Below are 19,177 nucleotides of genomic sequence, written 5' to 3'. Positions count from 1 at the left end.
CTGCTTTACTAGCTGAAGTCACTCTTTTCTCTTCATTGATCTTGGGCTTTCTAACAAGTTTTTCTACTTTTCAGCTTAACTTCTGGTGCTCGGAAGTTTCATGAATTGAAAGCTGTGGACCCATTGATTTATGTTTCCTGTCTCTGCTTCTTATTGCATTAGCTATTACTCTGTTGAACCACTTAGGTTGTGGTAAAATTTTTCTATGCGGTATACATTTAGGCTTTTTTTATTTATATACAGTATTTCTGCAAAGTCCCATTGCGCATCTATGTTCACATCTCCTTGTATTCTAAATTCGTGGTGTATTCCTTCAGTTTTATCCCGTTACTCCGTCTGTAGTCTAGCTTTTTTTAAATTTTCCTTTCTTTTAGATGAGGAATATTTACCCGAAACCTAACTATTTTGTGGTCAATTTTGCCAATATTTTTGAAACTGAAATACTGGATACTAAATTTTCTTCTGTTTGTACAAAAAAATGAGAGAGAGAGAGAGAGAGAGAGAGAGAGAGAGAGAGAGAGAGAGAGAGAGAGAGAGAGAGAGAGAGAGAGATATTCATATGATAACTAATAAAAAGGTCTATAAAAAAATTCAATCTTTTAAACATTAGATGTACTAAATATCTTTTATCAAATTGAAGCAAATAAAAGTGCATCTCAGTAATTCACTGGCTAAGCAATCCTATTATTTTTTCAACTTTGTTGTTGATGCCAGTACACCAAGAACAGTCCTTTGAAGTAGTATATCTTACTGTGTACCAGAAACTGAAGACATAAGTTACATGAATCTCTTGATAAAATAGTTTCTCCAAACCAATGAGCTAAAATACCTTATATCTCATTGAGCCATTCTGTATTTACATAAGTGCTTAGTAACTTCCAAATAATCTAGAAAAGTTTAAAAATTGGAAAACAAGTAATATAATGTGCAAACTCTTGCTAACAAAACTGCAAAGATGAAAGTGCACCAATAAACAGATTCTTACTTCTTGGTCTGAATGCTGTAGCACACCAACTTCTTATCATAACCCACAGATGTCATCAAGAGTTCGTTGATGGGTGAGAAGGACACAGATGACACAGGTGCTGCATGGGCATTAGCAAAGGTATGTAGCAGTTTGTTTGCGTTGGAATCAAAGAGAGCAACAGAGCCCCCTTCAGATGAACACCCAACTAAAGATTTCTTCACCATACTATACACAACTTCAGTCACTGGCTTTAAACAATATATAAATAATTAAGAGTTACACAATGAAAAATTCAATTAATCCAAGTTAATCATTATCATATATCAAAGTATTTTTTTATTATTCAACAGTGATTTTTCACAAAAATTTTTTTTTTTTTTTTTATGTTTGTAAATAGTGTGGTCTAATTTTAGTTTAATTTCCTCATTTAATACTGATTACTGCAATGTGATGTTAGTTTATGTAGTATAATAGTTTTTTTTTTTTAAATATCAAAGTCATCTCGTTGTCTATTTTACACTAATTGCCACCCCTATCATACTAATATTACCTGCTTTTTTTAATACGTTTAATTATCTAATGTTTTAATACTATAAAAGCCAATACTGTATTACAAGTCTTGAAAGTACCAGTATTACAGTCAGCATGTCATCAAATATTTCCAGAATTTTTATTGGGTTTTCTAGAGTATATTAACTTATTTACCTTGCTAAAAATTCTTAGACTATGCGACTCATCTTCAAAGTACAGTACTGTAAATAAATATCCTTTAAAAGATGTCCCTGCTTATTGTCAACATGAATATAAAAAGAGATTTGGCAATTTTTCTGATTGCTCATACCAGATGTCTACAATCTGTTGTTTATCCATTATGAACAACAATAATGACGGCTAAAGATAGTAAGGAAATCTATAAAAGTAATAAGACCTTAATCTTGTACATAACCTAAGTTTACAGAAGCTCTAAAATACAGAGAAAGATTCTCACAGCCCTGATGAATCATAAGTTACGTATTCTAAATAAAAGATGACTAATAAAAATAATTACCATAAATTATTAACACTTTACAAATTGTATAAATTCAGTGATTTAAAAAATTTACTAAATAAATCCTGTTCAAAAATTGCATACCTTCAATGCTTAAGGAGAATAGCAACAACAAAAAATTTATTCAGAAGAATGACATAAAAAATACGCAATACCTGTACCTGTATAGGGACTTTACCTTATCAAAAATCTTGTACGGTCCTCCAACATTGTTATTCATTGTTGATAGAAGATAGATGCTCCCCTTTGAGGAAGCAGCAATATGGGAGTCATTATGATTGAATGCCACGCAGGAAATTGGAGAGTTGGAAACCTGGTTGAGACAATAAGCACACCCACAGGTTAGTTCATAAATTTTTATGTAATCTTATTACATGATGATAATCATGTTTGTACTAATGAATTTCTCGGAACATGAGATAGAAAACCGCAAATCTCATATAATTTATATTTTTCCTAGATATGCAAACATACATCATTTATATGGGGGTTACTTCTGGTTTCGTTTTCTACGGCCAGACAATCAAAAAGAAATCACTAGATTACGTCATGTTGTGTTGCTAGTCAACTGCTGCATATGATGTGGCCCATTCGTATCAAGCATTTACTCATGCAACGCTTCTGGTCAAAAACTTTTGCGAGATGGCAAAGAATATCTGATACCTGAGATAGGAACAGTTACTTGTCCCATGAGAGCTTAGACTAGACTATTTGTTGTGCAGCAACAATAGGTCCTATGAAAAGGTGTCTAAGGACCTGTGTATATAATCTTTAAGGTAGTTGTTTGTCTCTTCTAGACTCCTGCTTTTAAACTTGAGCTACCGAGTGGTTTTTGCAGAATGCTAAGATTGCAGCAAGACCACTTATATCATGTACATAAGGTGGGGGGAGTACCCTTGGAGATGCTTCCCCTGAGGATTCATAGCCTCACTTATAGTTTCTATCAACCAGAAAGAAATGGCATTTTTGAAAAATTTCTTTTAGAAATGGCTAGAACTCACAAACAGACTACAGATTTTAGGCCTAAGATACTGCGTCCTCTTTAGGTACGTACGTACTGCTCTTACAGGGCATAGTAACATGTCATCTGGGTCATCAGTTAGTTATTTAAGAGACAAGATTGTGAAAGAGTCCAATCTGATATCATTATCAATTGGATTTTGGCTACAAATTCAGGAACAAAAAACAAGGATAGTTCTCTCCACCCTCTAGAATATGACATAAGATGAGATATACCATGCAGTTCACCCAATCTTGGGTGAAGCTAAGGCAAGGAGGACGATTGTCTTTAAGGTAAGGTCTCTGTCTAAGGCTTTATGCATAGGTTTGTATGGGTCCTTTTTCAAGACCCATAGCACCTTAGTCACATCCCAGGAGGGGGGATTTGTTCTCAAGGAAGGCAAGACTGCTCGAAACTTCTAATCAAGATTGAGAGTTCCCAACAGTCTCAGAGATCCAGTCCTTCCAGATTGAATACTTGGCTTAAGACCGAGCTATAGCATTTTACCGGAGTGACTGAAAGGGCCTTCTTGTTTCTTAGGAATGCTTAAGTCTGCAATCAGGGGAATAGTGGCTTTGAGTGGAGCAATACTCCCCCTACGACACCAATCACAAAAGATTTTTCACTTTGCCTTGCAAACTGCTCTAGAAGACTTTCGGAGGTATCCAGAAAGCTCGTTTGGAGTTGGTTTTGAAAAGCCTTTCTTTCATAGGAGACGCTGGATAATCTCCAGCCATGAAGGGATAGGCAATGAACTGCATAGTGGAATTTTCTTATGTGAGGTTGGCGTAGCAGGTTTGGCTATTCTCAAAGTTCTCGAGGTATTTCCGTGAGAAGTTCTAGTAGGTCTGAGTACCACTCCACTGCTGGCCACTTGGGGCCACTAGCATTACTCTGACTCCCTTGAATGTTCTGATTCTGTTCAGTGACTGATGAATCAGACAGAACGGTGGGAAAGCATAGAAGTCTAGACCATCACTGTAATACACCAGAAGTCTGCGATTCACGGGGGTGGCAAACATGTCCAGAGATGGGTAACCCCACAATGTCATACCTCGACGGTTCAGAGGGTCTGCAATGGCATTTCTATTCCCTGGGTTAAACCTCGCCGAGAGAGAGGTCGCTTGGGACAGTGTCCACTTTAGAATCTTTGCTCCTAGGGTGCACAGTAGGAGAGAGACTATGTTTCCTTGTTTAGAGATGTACAGTAGGTCAATACTGTTGAGTTGTCACTCATCAAAACCATATAGTGACCTTTCAGAGTCTCTGTGAAGTGGAGTAACTTTAGTTAAGCAGCTTTCATTTCAAGGAAGTTTATGTGAAGTTCTTATCCTCTTCTGACCAAAGCCCTGAGATCTGTTTTTTACTCAGATGAGCACCCCTTTCCTGGTGAGATGCATCTGTGAATAGCATGAGCTGTGGGGGAGGGGCCTTAAGGGGGGTTCCTACAGTACTAACAGGTTCTCCTCGTTCAGCCTCGACAGTAGGTCTGATATCACCTCCTAAGGTACTTGCAGCAGGGTTGCAGGGTGGTCTAAGGCTTGTGACCACTGGGTCTACAGAGCCCACTACACCAAACGCAGATGCAATGTCCCCCCAGAGATGAGTTTCTCTAATGAGGAGAGATGACCTAACTTCTGCAATGTCAGGGCAGACAGGAGGTTCCCTTTCAGAAAAGTTGTTGCCAAAGTCCTGAGCTTTACAACTCTGTCAACAGCAAGGAAAGCTTTGGCTTACACCAAGTCTATGTCCATACCCAGATACCCGATAGACTGGTTGGGGACGAGGCTGGACTTCTGCAGGTTCACTTGTATCTCTAACTCTTTGCACTGATCCAGAAGTAGGTCTCTGTGTTTCAGCAGGAGAGCTCGGGTTTCTGCCATGAGAACCCAGTCGTCTAAGTATCTCATGAGCCTGATGCCCATAGCATGTGCCCAGATTTAAACAAGGCCAAAGACTTTGGTGAAGATCTGGAAGGCTGTAGATAGGCCAAAGATAGCACCTTGAACTGGAACAGTTTGTTTCAAAAGGAAAACCTTAACGTAATACCTTGAGGCAGGATGAATGGGGACCTGAAAGTAAGCATTTTTCAAGTCTATGATCAGTAGGTAGTCGTTTTTCCTGATGGCCTGGAAAACAAATGTTGGGGTCCTCATTGGGGGTCCCCTTGTATGTAAAATAGAGAGGTTCATGAGGGAGAGGTCTTTAACGGGTCTCCAACCTAGCGCCAACTTCTCCACCAGGAGCAAATTGCTGAGAAAACCTGGAGCGTCATCAAAGACTTCCTCCACTGCTTGTTTGCTTAGCAACTCAGAGACTTCCTCTGATAGGAGTAGGTCTTATGGAGATCCTTCAAATAAAATGGTTGGATCCAATTCCTGGTCAGAGGTGGACAGTCTATAAAGAGGATCCAGTACCTTGAATGGAGGACTTCTACCGTTTAAGGGTCGTGCGACTTTTATCATGTGCATTGGAGGCATCCCCCACTGGTAGTAAACTGGAGAACATGCCCTCCCTAATTATTATTATTGCTTGCTAAGCTACAACCCTAGTTGGAAAAGCAGGATGCTATAGCCCCAAGGGCTCCATCAAGGAAAATAGCCCAGTGAGGAAAGGAAATAAGGAAATAATCTGCAAAAGAAGTTTAAGAACAATAATAAGCTTAAAATAAATCTTTCATATATAAACTATAAAAACTTCAAAATAACAATAAGAAGAGAAACATAATAGAAAAGTGTCCCCGAGGGTACATTCAAGCAAGAGAACTCTAACCCAAAACAGTGGAAGACTATGGTACAGAGACCATGGCAGTACCCAAGACTTAGAGAACAGTGGTTTGATTATGGAGTGTCCTTCTCATAGAAGAGCTGCTTACCATAGCTAAAGTCTCTTCTACACTTACCAAGAGGAAAGAAGCCACTGAACAATTACAGTGCAGTAGTTAACCCCTTGAGCGAAGAAGAATTGTTTGGTAATCTTAGGGTTGTCAGGTGTATGAGGAAAGAGGAGAATGTGTAAAGAATAGGCCAGACTATTCTGTGTAAGTGTCAGCAAAGATGAGATGTGCCGTAACCAGAGAGAGGGATCCAATGTAGTACTGTCTGACCAGTCAAAGGACCCAATAACTCTCTAGCGGTAGTATCTCAATGGGTGGCTGGTGCCTTGGCCAACCTACTACCTACAAAATGTGAACTTCTGCCACCACATCCTCTTCGACCAGAGGGATAGCTTTTCCAACGAAAGTTAGGTCTAAAATTCAGCCTCTTAGGGTGTTGTGCATCCGTGGAGGGGAGGATATGTTTCTGTTTGGGGGGGTGGCCTAAAAGGAGTTTTTTGTTTTTGAGGATTGGGCAACCTCAGTGCCACTGCTTAGTGTACTATAGGGTTCTGTTCCAGCCTCTCTAACTTCTCAAGGCCCGAAATAAGGAAGGTGAATTTATTAGGTCTGAGTTCCCAAGAACTGTAAGTGTCTCTAGGAGACAGTTGTCAAGAGCTCTTAGCTACAACAGCATTGCGCCTCTTCAGAACACAAATTCCCCAAAGGAAAACATTCTGGTGGAGGAACTCTCTGGCTTTAGCACCAGATCTTCAAAGTTCCTTGAACTGTTTCCATACGTTCTCATCGTTGACGTTTCTAGAAACAGTGCCCCAGAGCAGTGATCTATCCACAAGCAAGTTTGAATGGCTTATATGGCTGATACCTCCATGTTAGTCAGTTCAAGTCCTGAAATCAGGGATGGGAAGTTCGGTAGTCTTTACGCCGTAACTAAAAGTACTAAGTTACCCACATACGGATCAATGGGAAGTGGGCTCTGAAAGGCACCAGAGTTAATACAAAAATGTCTCTAGCACGATAAAGATAATGGCGGAAGTTTTGAGGATCTACTCACTTTTAGTGAGTTTCCAGCAGAGGAGATTTGAGAATTTAAAAACTCGAGTGTGTCCTTAGTCTGGTTGGAAAGGGCTACGTCAAAACTAAATCTGGGGCTTTGAGACTGCAGAAAAGTAGCGTCTATAGCGCACCATCTGTTAATAGTCGGCGCTAAGGGAGGCTCCTATAAACCTCTTGAATGGCAGATGAGGCTCATAATCTCATTGAATAACAAGAAGAGGAGGCGTAGAAGGAGTGGGAGGAATCTAGTTCGCTTCCATTGTAAGACCGTTCATCTCTATATCGTGAATGGGAAGCAGAGTTGAAGTCTCTTTCAGAACTCATTTTACAAAGTGAGAGAGAGTTCTCAGCACTCTGCCATCTTAAACGCCTACGGCGAGGAACACATCTACATCTTCTGACGATCCGTTCCTCTACAGCCGATGGGGGAGTGATCCTCAGGAAAGGGGAAAACTTTCCACGCCTCTTCTTCGCTTTCTTTACCTGTAAAGAAATACCTGAAAGAGAATAGCGCTCCGCAGAACACTTATCCCAATAATCCTGATCGTCAGATTGAGTGTAAGAATGGGGTCTATCTACAGTAGACGTTTAGTGGGTTTGTTTTTAGCATAAGACACAGAGTTCTTATTTGCGTAGGATGAATTTTCATCTCTTTTGTTCCTGGCTGAAAATTTATAAAACTCAGGGGAACACTGAACCTATGTGGAAATGCTCTACCATGCTCTCTAACATCAGGTGGGCATATGGTTACATTCTTCTTAGTATCATTATGTGGAAGAATACTCTCACGCGTCAAGATGGTAGCGCATGCAGTGACATCATGATGCTTAGGGGTGACAACTTGCTTGGACCTGTCGGCCTTGTTTAGATATGTTGGCACGTTCAGATTTATGAATCTGAATGTTAAGCCTGACTGTATTCTTAAAAGAATTTCTTGGAATGACAGGAAGTTATACTTGTTGGTGGTGGGGGGGGGGGACACAGCCAAAGTGGTCAGACCAGCCTCATAGTAGAGAAATGACAAATCTCTTGACTCATTCCGGGCGCTCTTTAGAGGAGTTTTCTACCGAGGACCCCAAGGTGTACAAGGCAAGCCTTTCTCGTTAATACGACTTGGAGACTGGTGATCAGGATCTTTCAATAAGGCTGCCTTGGTATGGGGGGAAATGGCAGGCTCAACTCTATGGTCCTTCCAGGAACAAGGAGATGCTTTCACTATTCTAATTAAAGAATCTTCTATAGGGTGAACATCTTGTCTGCATAGTCTGACAAATGTAATATCCACTCAGCGCACTAGTATGGGGTGAGGGAGGTCTAGACATAGCAGCATAACCTGGTATAGAAGTATACAGCATCTCCATCTCAAGGAGCACAGAGGCTGTAGCCAGGGGATCCACGATAAGAACATGATGAATTTCATATTGCACATTATTAACACTAGGTGCTAACATTTTAATGAAATTACAGCCAATGTCCTCAATAACAGAAACCTCAGAAGGCTCCTGACATGAAGAATTAAGTGGGGAGAACCTACCTTACGTTTCTTCTCACTGCAGAAGGGGAACAAGGAAAGTGATCTCTCTCAGCTTACTTCTTACGGCCAGAACAATATCTATCCCACTGGGAGGGTGACCATTCCCAACAATACTCATATGGACATATCACCCAACATGCTTTCCCTTGACACAATGGACATACCAGGTGAGGGTCCACTTCTACCCAGCTCATGAAGGTACCACAGGGGTGGCCATTATGGCCCAAGCAGGAGCACATTGAATTTGAAATAGTCAAAAGGTACAAACACTTAACAAAAGATGAATAAGGCAAGTAACAAGAATGTCAAGACATAAAAGACAAAAGAACAGGCACTATACTGTAATAGCGAAGAACAGGTGATGCGGTTGTCTGATCAAGATCATAAGAATAAAGGCAGACCCATCCGACTACCTTCACAGCCAGAATCATTATATGAGTAAATGCTTGATACAAGCGGGGTGTGTCATGTACAACAGTTGCCTAGCAATGGAACATGACATAATCTACCAATTCCTTTGAATCCACAAAGAAATAAATAGCTAATGTGGTATAACAATGTAGCAAAATATTCAATATAATTAGACCAAATTAAAACAGATGATCAACAAATGTACTTTACAATTGAAAATAAACTTACAGTAAAGGCTTTCTTCTCAGATTTTGTCTTAAGGTTCCACAAAGCCACAGTACCCTCCTTGCTTCCAACCCCAAGGTAATGTGATGAGCGGCAAGGAAATTTTATGTAAGAAGGAGAATCCTGCAAGGGAACAAAAGTAATGTATATGTAAAAATATGATCTGCATATCCTGGTAATTATTATTCATATTAAAAACACAGGGACTACTCAAAGGGTGCTCATTCATTCAACTATAACTATTTCCCTTTAAAAACAGGAAGATCTTGATAACCTAGATTGGATGGAGTTCAGGTCTGCATAATTATCCAAAATCTTATAAATTCCCTATAATGTACTTTATATAGTAATACCCCACTCTAACTGAGTTTTCTGTATTTGGTCCATGATTTTAACTTCACTCTTTCGAGTGTGAAAGGATAAACACCATAAAATACTTGAAATTGCATTGATAAAACAGCTTACAGTACTGCGAGTGACTTGACACTTGATAGCAGAGTGAAAAAAATTTAGAGTGAGAGTAAAATGTTATTTTGATAATAAAATAAATTTTTGAATATACTTACCCGGTGATTATAATAGCTGCAGCTCTGCTGCTCGACAGAAAACTCTACGGAAAAAATCCGCCAGCGATCGCTATGCAGGTAGGGGGTGTACTTCAACAGCGCCATCTGTCGTCCAGATACCCAGTACTCAATGTAAACAAAGAACTCAATTTTCTCCTCGGTCCACTGCGTCTCTATTGGGGAGGAAGGGAGGGTCCTTTAATTTATAATCACCGGGTAAGTATATTCAAAAATTTATTTTATTATAAAAATAACATTTTTCAATATTTAACTTAGCCGGTGATTATAATAGCTGATTCACACCCAGGGGGGTAGGTAGAGACCAGCAATAAATGTTTACATTATTATGAGCTAAGGATTTTTTATTTCATTTTAGAAGTTATCAAAATAACAAAAACAAAATAAATAGGTACCTGGTAAGGAAGTCGACTTGAACAATTACTCTGCCTTTTTAAGTACGTCTTCCTTACGGAGCCTCGCAATCCTCTTAGGATGCTGAGCGACCCCTAGGATCTGAAGTATGAAGGGTTGCAACCCATACCACAGGACCTCATCAAAACCTCTAATCTAGGCGCTTCTCAAGAAAAGAATTTGACCACCCGCCAAATCAACCAGGATGCGAAAGGCTTCTTAGCCTTCCGGACAACCCAAAAACAACAATAAAAACATTTCAAGAGAAAGATTAAAAAGGTTATGGAATTAGGGGATTGTAGTGGTTGAGCCCTCACCCACTACTGCACTCGCTGCTACGAATGGTCCCAGAGTGTAGCAGTTCTCGTAAAGAGACTGGACATCCTTAAGATAAAAAGACGCGAACACTGACTTGCTTCTCCAATAGGTTGCGTCCATTATACTTCGCAGAGATCTATTTTGTTTAAAGGCCACTGAATTGCGACAGCTCTAACTTCATGTGTCCTTACCTTCAGCAAAGCTTGGTCTTCCTCACTCAGATGTGAATGAGCTTCTCGTATTAACAGTCTGATAAAATAGGATAAAGCATTCTTTGACATAGGCAAAGATGGTTTCTTAACTGAGCACCATAAAGCTTCTGACTGTCCTCGTAAAGGTTTAGTTCGTCTTAAATAGAACTTAAGAGCTCTCACAGGGCATAAGACTCTTTCTAGTTCATTTCCAACCATATTTGAAAGGCTTGGAATATCGAACGATTTCGGCCAAGGACGAGAAGGTAGCTCGTTTTTGGCTAGAAAACCAAGTTGTAGAGAACATGTAGCCGTTTCAGATGAAAATCCGATGTTCCTGCTGAAGGCGTGAATCTCACTGACTCTTTTAGCTGTGGCTAAGCAAACCAGGAAAAGTGTCTTTAAAGTGAGATCTTTAAAGGAGGCTGATTGTAGCGGCTCGAACCTTTCTGACATGAGGAATCTTAGTACCACGTCTAAATTCCAACCAGGTGTAGCCAAATGACGCTCCTTCGTGGTCTCAAAACACTTAAGAAGGTCCTGTAAATCTTTGTTGTTGGAAAGATCTAAGCCTCTGTGACGGAAGACTGATGCCAACATGCTTCTGTAACCCTTGATAGTGGGAGCTGAAAGAGATCGTTCTTTCCTCAGGTATAAAAGGAAGTCAGCTATTTGAGTTACAGAGGTACTGGTCGAGGATACCGATACTGACTTGCACCAGTTTCGGAAGACTTCCCACTTGGATTGGTAGACTCTAAGGGTGGATGTCCTCCTTGCTCTAGCAATCGCCCTGGCTGCCTCCTTCGAAAAGCCTCTAGCTCTCGAGAGTCTTTCGATAGTCTGAAGGCAGTCAGACGAAGAGCGTGGAGGCCTTGGTGTACCTTCTTTACGTGTGGTTGACGTAGAAGGTCCACCCTTAGAGGAAGAGTTCTGGGAACGTCCACTAGCCATCGAAGTACCTCGGTGAACCATTCTCTCGCGGGCCAGAGGGGAGCAACTAACGTCAACCTTGTCCCTTCGTGAGAGGAGAACTTCTGCAGTACCTTGTTGACAATCTTGAACGGGGGGAATGCATATAGGTCTAGATGTGACTAATCTAGGAGAAAGGCATCTATATGAACTGCTGCTGGGTCCGGGATTGGTGAGCAATATATTGGGAGCCTCTTGGTCATCGAGGTTGCGAAGAGATCTATGGTTGGCTGGCCCCATGTGGCCCAAAGTCTCTTGCACACATCCTTGTGTAGGGTCCATTCTGTTGGAATGATTTGTCCCTTCCGACTGAGGCAATCTGCCATGACATTCAAGTTGCCTTGGATGAACCTCGTTACTAGTGAAATGTTTAGACCTTTTGACCAGGTAAGGAGGTCCCTTGCGATCTCGTACAACGTCATAGAGTGGGTTCCTCCTTGCTTGGAGATGTACGCCAAAGCCGTGGTGTTGTCCGAGTTCACCTCCACCACTTTGCCTTGAAGGAGAGACTTGAAGCTTTTCAAGGCCAGATGAACTGCCAGTAGCTCCTTGCAGTTGATATGCATTGTCCTTTGACTCGAGTTCCAAGTTCCCGAGCATTCCCGACCGTCCAATGTCGCGCCCCAGCCTGTGTCCGATGCGTCCGAGAAGAGAACGTGGTTGGGAGTCTGAACAGCCAGGGGCTGACCCTCTCTGAGGCTGATACTGTCCTTCCACAAAGTCAGGGAAGACTTCATCTTCTCGGAAATGGGGATCGAGGCCGCTTCTAGCGTCTTGTCCTTTTTCCAGTAAACAGCTAGGTGATATTGAAGAGGACGGAGGTGTAGTCTTCCTAACGATACGAACTGTTCCAGGGATGATAGTGTCCCTATCAGACTCATCCACTGCCTGACTGAACATCGTTCCTTCTTCAGCATGTTCTGGATGCATAACAGGGCTTGACTTGTTCTGGGGGCCGACGGAAAAGCCCGAAAAGCTAGACTGTGAATCTCCATCCCTAAATACACAATAGTTTGGGATGGGACCACTTGAGACTTTTCCATATTGACAAGGAGACCCAATTCTTTGGTCAGATCTAGAGTCCACTTTAGATCCTTCAGACAGCGACGACTGGAAGAAGCTCTTAGAAGCCAGTCGTCCAAATAGAGGGAGGCTCGGATGTCCGCTAAATGAAGGAATTTGGCTACATTCCTCATCAGCCTCGTAAACACAAGAGGAGCTGTGCTTAGGCCAAAGCACAGGGCTTGAAACTGGTAGACAACCTTTTCGTAAACAAATCTCAGAAAAGGTTGGGAGTCTGGGTGGATGGGGACGTGGAAGTATGCGTCCCTTAGGTCTAAAGAGACCATCCAGTCTTCCCTTCTGACCGCTGCTAGAACGGACTTTGTGGTCTCCATGGAGAACGTCTGCTTTGTGACAAAGACATTCAGCGCACTGACATCTAGCACCGGCCTCCACCCTCCTGCCTTCTTTGCCACTAAGAAGAGACGGTTGTAGAAGCCCGGGGTTTGATGGTCCAGGACTTTGACTACCGCTCCCTTTTCTAGTAAGAGAGACACCTCCTGTCTCTTGTCTTCCTCTCTGTACCTGGGAGAGAGATCGATGGGAGACGTTGCTAGAGGGGGTTTTCGTACAAACGGGATCTTGTACCCCTCTCTGAGCAACTTCACAGATTGTGCATCTGCGCCTCTTTTCTCCCAGGTCTGCCAGAAGTTCTTGAGTCTGGCTCCCACTGCTGTCTGAAGAAGCTGGCAGTCAGACTCTGCCTTTAAAGGACTTGGTTCCTTTCTTCTTCCCACGTCTCCCTTCGGCACGAGCACCTCCTCTGCTGGAGGCTCTGCCACGAAAGGGCAGAATAAATCGGGACGCTGGAGTGTCCATCCTTGGTCTAGCTGACAAGGTAGGCAAAGGGGTGGCTTTGCGGGCAGAGGACGCAACCAGGTCATGAGTGTCCTTCTGTATCCAAGAAGCAGCAATCTCCTTAATCAAGTCCTCTGGAAAAAGGCACTTAGAAAGAGGAGCAAACAGAAGTTCGGATCTTTGACAAGGTGTCACTCCAGCTGACAGGAAAGAGCAAAGGTTCTCACGCTTCTTGAGGACTCCGGATACGAACGATGCAGCAAGCTCATTAGACCCGTCACGTATGGCCTTGTCCATGCAGGACATGATGAGCAAGGAAGTTTCCTTCTCTGTCGGGGAGATCTTCCTGCTCAAAGCTCCCAGACACCAGTCTAAAAAGTTGAAGACCTCGAAGGCTCTAAATATCCCTTTCAACAGGTGGTCTAGGTCCGAAGATGACCAACATATCTTAGAGCGTCTCATGGCTAGCCTGCGGGGAGAGTCTACAAGACTTGAGAAGTCGCCCTGGGCAGAGGCAGGAACTCCCAAGCCGAGAACTTCTCCCGTGGCATACCAGACGCTCGATCTGGAAGAGAGTCTAGCAGGGGGAAACGTAAAGGCTGTCTTCCCTAGACTCTTTTTGGACTGCATCCATTCTCCTATCACTCGTAAAGCTCTCTTGGACGAGCGTGCGAGGACGAGTCTAGTAAAGGCAGGCGAGGATGACGGCGTACCTAATACAAACTCTGACGGAGGAGAGCGCGGAGCCACAGACACAAACTGGTCCGGAAATATCTCTTTGAACAGAGCAAGAACTTTTCTAAAGTCCAAAGAGGGTTGCGTGGACTTAGGCTCGTCAAGGTCCGAATGTGGTTCATCAACGTGTGCAGCATCATCATCATCAGAAAGTCCATCATCCGAGTATTGAGGAGGAAGCGGCAATGGAGTAGGTAACGGCTGGTTAGCTGAGTCCGGTCGCACGGGTGCACGCGTGACTGAACCGGACGCAAAGTCATGGAACTGTTGCCCAGTCTGTGAGCTAGCAACAACCATAGCAGCGCGGGGACGCACAGCGTCTACTCCAGACTGTCTAGTCTGATGTGGGTGAGCAGTGGCAACCACACTGGGTTGCGGAGGTTGACGCACCGCGTCAAAACAAAATAACTCTGACGGTTGTTGAACCTCGCGAACGTCAACGGAAGGCTCCGTGCGTCGCTGAACGTCAACATGCGGCTGGCAGGGCACACTGGAACGCATGGGTGGCGGGACTCTCTCAGCTGGAGTGCGCAAGAAGGTCTCCTCAGCGTCCACAGGACGCACAACCGAGTGTGTGGTTGGTTGTAGGCAAGAGGCTGGTGCAGCAGCAACCTTCTCCGCACGAAAGTCCTGCATCAGAGACGTTAATTGGGACTGCATGGTCTGCAGCAAAGACCACTTAGGGTCTGCAGGAGCAGGTGCGGCGACAGACGGTGTAACTGCCTGAGGCGGTACCGATTTGCCTCTCTTAGGAGGTGAGCAGTCATCGGAAGACTGCAGCGAGTCCGAACTGACCCAGTGGCTACAACTGGGCCGTTGGACTTGCGCGGAAGGGACCGACTTGCGCTTAAGTGGTCGTGAGACCTTGGTCCATGGTTTCTTGCGAGAAACCTCTTCCGCAGACGAGGAATAAATGGGCTCTCTCGTCTTTGTGTGGGTGGGGCGATCTTGGGTAGATACGCCCGAAACCACGGAGGGAACGTCTGTTCGCTGATTAAAGCCTCTCGAACCCATTGGTCGTACGACATTGCTTCTCCCCTGGACTTGGGAGCTTGCAAGAGGTCCCGGACTAGGAGGACGACAGGCACGAACAGACGAACCCTCAAGCGCAACACTATCCACAACACTATCACTCACTTTATCACTTCCCACTGCACTCTTACACTTCAGCTCCTTGACGTCCGCCATGAGCTGGTTACGGTCACTAGCCAGGGACTCAACTCTCTCACCCAGAGCTTGGATGGCACGCATCATATCAGCCATCGAAGGTTCCTGAGTGCCAGAAGGGGGATTAGGAGCAACCACTACAGGGGAAGGAATAGGTTGTGGGGCATGAGGAGAGGAAAAATCAACAGAACGAGATGAACTTCTCCTGACTCTATCTCTCTCTAGCCTACGTGTATATTTTTGGAATTCGATAAAATCGAATTCCGAAAGCCCAACGCATTCCTCACATCGATCTTCCAATTGACAGGTTTTATCCCGACAATTGGAACAAACGGTGTGAGGATCGATAGAGGCCTTCGGAAGACGCCTTGAACAGTCCCTAGCATTACACTTCCTGAATTTTGGGACTTGAGAAGGGTCAGCCATTTTGAATTGGTCAAAGGGGAATTCAAAAACTATCCAAAGTCATCAACAAATAATCCGATATCAAAAAAAGAATGCAAGGATTTATTGAAGAGAAAGCCTGCACAGCGAAAGCTCAAAACTAGAATAGTGTACTTCACCAAATAGTTGTGAAAACAAATCCAGTTAGCAACAGCGAATTAGTAGGTCTTGCCGGTAGCACGACAGAGAGAAAATTGAGTTCTTTGTTTACAATGAGTACTGGGTATCTGGACGACAGATGGCGCTGTTGAAGTACACCCCCTACCTGCATAGCGATCGCTGGCGGATTTTTTCCGTAGAGTTTTCTGTCGAGCAGCAGAGCTGCAGCTATTATAATCACCGGCTAAGTTAAATATTGAAAAACTACAGTTCTAATAACTTTTGCTCACCCAGTTGAGCTCATTCAGCTCTAATGAATACTAATTGAATTAATATAAACATCATTTTAACTAAAACTTTTAGCAAGTGTACTAAACAAGTAACATAAAGGAAAATACAAAACTTTTTAAAACTAATCTGTATTTTACCTAACTATACAAACCTGAGTTCTTTAATAAATGTACAACTTCAGCAAAGCTGGAATGGCAGTTAAAAATTTACAAGGTACAGTAATTATATTGATTGGCAGATGGTAGGAAAGGGGTGCCTTGCCCACCTGTCAGTCAGATACACACCCATTTTTATCAGATTAAAGGTTATTTAGACAATTGGCTAATTTGCGTGGAAACAAAAGAATTATGCCTCAAACACACAAATCAGGTTTTGCCTCTTTTTGTTGACATTTCAGTGGTTAGGTCTCCAATGGGACATAATTGAAACCCACCCTAACCCTTACAAAAGCATCTCAGCAAAGAATTCTAAGCAGGATTATATTCTTTATTTTGAGCCACTTCTCTTCCATGCAGTAACACAAGAAGATTTTGGGCCTTCTTCAGTTTGCTTCAATGGTCGATCCAGTGTTAAAGAACAGGCTAAAAGACCTAAATTGAGGATGGAAAAGGGTCTCTCAGAAGGAGGTTCCTTAGTAAATTACAATCAGCACTCAATATTGGTGGGGTTATGTAACAGAGAAAGGCGCAAAGATTGAAAATCTGTGAATGCTTGCTGCCCTAGTGTGAGTCAACTCATAACCTACCAACACACTGACAATTGCCTACCATCAGTTGACTAATACTCTAGCTAACCCACTTTACTACACTAGATTGTTTTAATGTGGTTTCTATCAGTATTGTAGTTCCTACTGCTTTTAAGATGTAATTATATATTATTAAAACAGATTCAGTAAAAGGTAAGATGACTCATAACAAGTAAGTCATTGCCCTACCACCTTATATATAAGCATAGAGTAAAAAAGCCACTAATTATTGATAATTGAAATACACCCAAAATTGAAAACCAAAGTACACAATTGCTTTAATGAAGCATAATTATCTTTTTTTAAAATCCTACTTTTTTTAGAATGCGATAATGTTTGGTGCTTAAACTAGTCAATCAGCTTATAAAATTGAATGCTGTGTTTTAACATTTAGCCTGCGGTTTCCTATATTACTGTAAAAATACTATTAATAGTTATTTTTCAATGAATGTATGAATGTTTATCCTACAAGTGAAAAAAATACGATAACAAAATTTACTTAAAAACATCATTTAAATGTAGACTATCCTTTTCTACATATTGATGGAACCCATGTTTGGTGGTTGTTTTAACTTTTCCAAACTCAAAATTGATGTACTGGATATTGCTAGGGGAGTGTTATTCTCAACGTTTAATGGTATTCAAATTTTTTCTTGTTTTCTTAAAGTAGGTATGGTCAATGTATTGGTCTACTTCATCTTAATTGGTCATGATAATTGTAGATGTATGATTTCAACCTTGATATTTTTTTCCATTTTCTGTTTATGATCCACTTATTATTTTTTGCATATGTCCCACTTATAATTAGAGGGAAATAAGTTTTTTGGTATTTACTTTAAAAAATATGACAAATTCAGAGGTAATTTGTATTTTTTCTAACAATAAAAACCTTTAGCTATTTATTAGGGGTATTACTTTCGGTGAAGCTGAAAGGCCGAGCCATTAAAATTTAGCGAGCGTTAACTACCCATCCCACTAGTTAGCAAGGGAAAGGGGGTTGGCTTGCTACCCCTCCCCATCACACACCTGTAATTGAGCTCACTTTGCTTAGAGGTAGGACATCAAGGGGGATAGAGTTGGTGGGTAAGTTTGTATAAATAGCTAAAGTTTTGTCTTGTTAGGAAAAATACAAATTACCTACGAATTTGTCATTTGTTCCGTAACTGGAATACAAAACTACCCTATTTATTAGGGGTGACTCACCCATTAGGAGGGTGGGAGGATGTCCCTGCCAAACTGGATTTTTGGCTACCCAGGGGCTCCTTATTTTGAATAGATATGTACCAAAAATAAGGAGTACCTACACTTTGCTAAAACTTGCTACGCAAGGTTTGCGGCCTTCGCAAGCTGAGTGTTGAGATATGCAGTGCAACTGTCAAAGTAAAGTTATTCGGTGTCTCGGTAGGAAAAACTGTTGAAACCGAGACTTCCCAATAGCACCTCACCAGGGTATGGGGACGCAATAGTATTGATACAATACTAGGTACAATAGGAAGCATGGTTTACCTGCAGTGGTTTGAGGTCAGCTTGTGCACAGAGCCCAGCCTGCTGCTTTCCCCAAGAGACGGGAGGATGAAAAAAATAAGAGCCAGTCATACCTTTTCATTTACACAGACTAAAACCAGGTAACAGTGCCCTCACCCTTCAGCTACTTGTCCAAGAAGGAGCTTGAGTTATTATACCAGCTGTTGTGCAGCCACTACAGATGTGATAGAGAACGTAATGAGCCTCCTGTGGGCCACGTCTTGCAGGTAGAGGGCTGTGAATGTAGTTTGACGTTTCCACACCCCAGGCTGTAGAGCCTGTGTCACTGAAAAGTTTCTTTTGAGGGCCAGGGACATAGCTACACGCCTGACATCGTGGGCTTTGGGGCAACGTGAAGGAGGAGGATCTGGATTCAGGGTATGGTCTATGATACTGCAAATCTAAACAGAGATGGTATTCTTGGTCATCCTCCTCTTGTTCCTCCCTGTGCAGACAAAAAGTGAAGGCACACGGGGACGGGCTGCTGTTGTTCTTTTGAGGTAAAGTTTAAAATTCCTCACTGGACAGAGTAAGAGATGATCAGGGTCGTCTGCTACAGAGCGGAGACTTGAAATCCGGAAGGAGTCGAATAGGGGATCCGCAACCCCCGGATTCTGAGTCTTGGCAACAAACTCAGGGACGAAGTCGAATGTTACCTCTCCCCTTGAATGGGCAATGTTGTATGAGAGACCATGAAGTTCGCTGATTCATTTGGCCAAAGCCAAAGCGAGCAGGAACACCGTCTTTAGAGTCAGGTGACGATCTGTTGCATGGCGTAAT

General features: G+C 42.5%; 1 protein-coding gene across 2 annotated transcripts in view; it reads right to left on the bottom strand.

Moving 5' to 3' along the window:
* LOC137652336 (protein NEDD1-like) overlaps nt 1-19,177 on the bottom strand; it is a 152,408-nt gene that overhangs the window by 65,717 nt on the left and 67,514 nt on the right. For both annotated transcript variants that reach the window (XM_068385680.1, XM_068385679.1), the window contains exons 4-6: nt 9,081-9,200; nt 2,194-2,328; nt 986-1,215 (exon numbers count right to left, since the gene is read on the bottom strand). In XM_068385680.1, coding sequence (XP_068241781.1) covers nt 986-1,215; nt 2,194-2,328; nt 9,081-9,200 — 485 coding nt within the window. The remainder of the gene's footprint in view (nt 1-985; nt 1,216-2,193; nt 2,329-9,080; nt 9,201-19,177) is intronic.

The sequence above is a fragment of the Palaemon carinicauda genome, chromosome 13 (genome assembly GCF_036898095.1).
Source record: "Palaemon carinicauda isolate YSFRI2023 chromosome 13, ASM3689809v2, whole genome shotgun sequence".
Classification (NCBI taxonomy): domain Eukaryota; kingdom Metazoa; phylum Arthropoda; class Malacostraca; order Decapoda; family Palaemonidae; genus Palaemon; species Palaemon carinicauda.
Note: the sequence above shows the minus strand (reverse complement) of the source record. Positions and strands in the feature narration are given on the sequence as shown.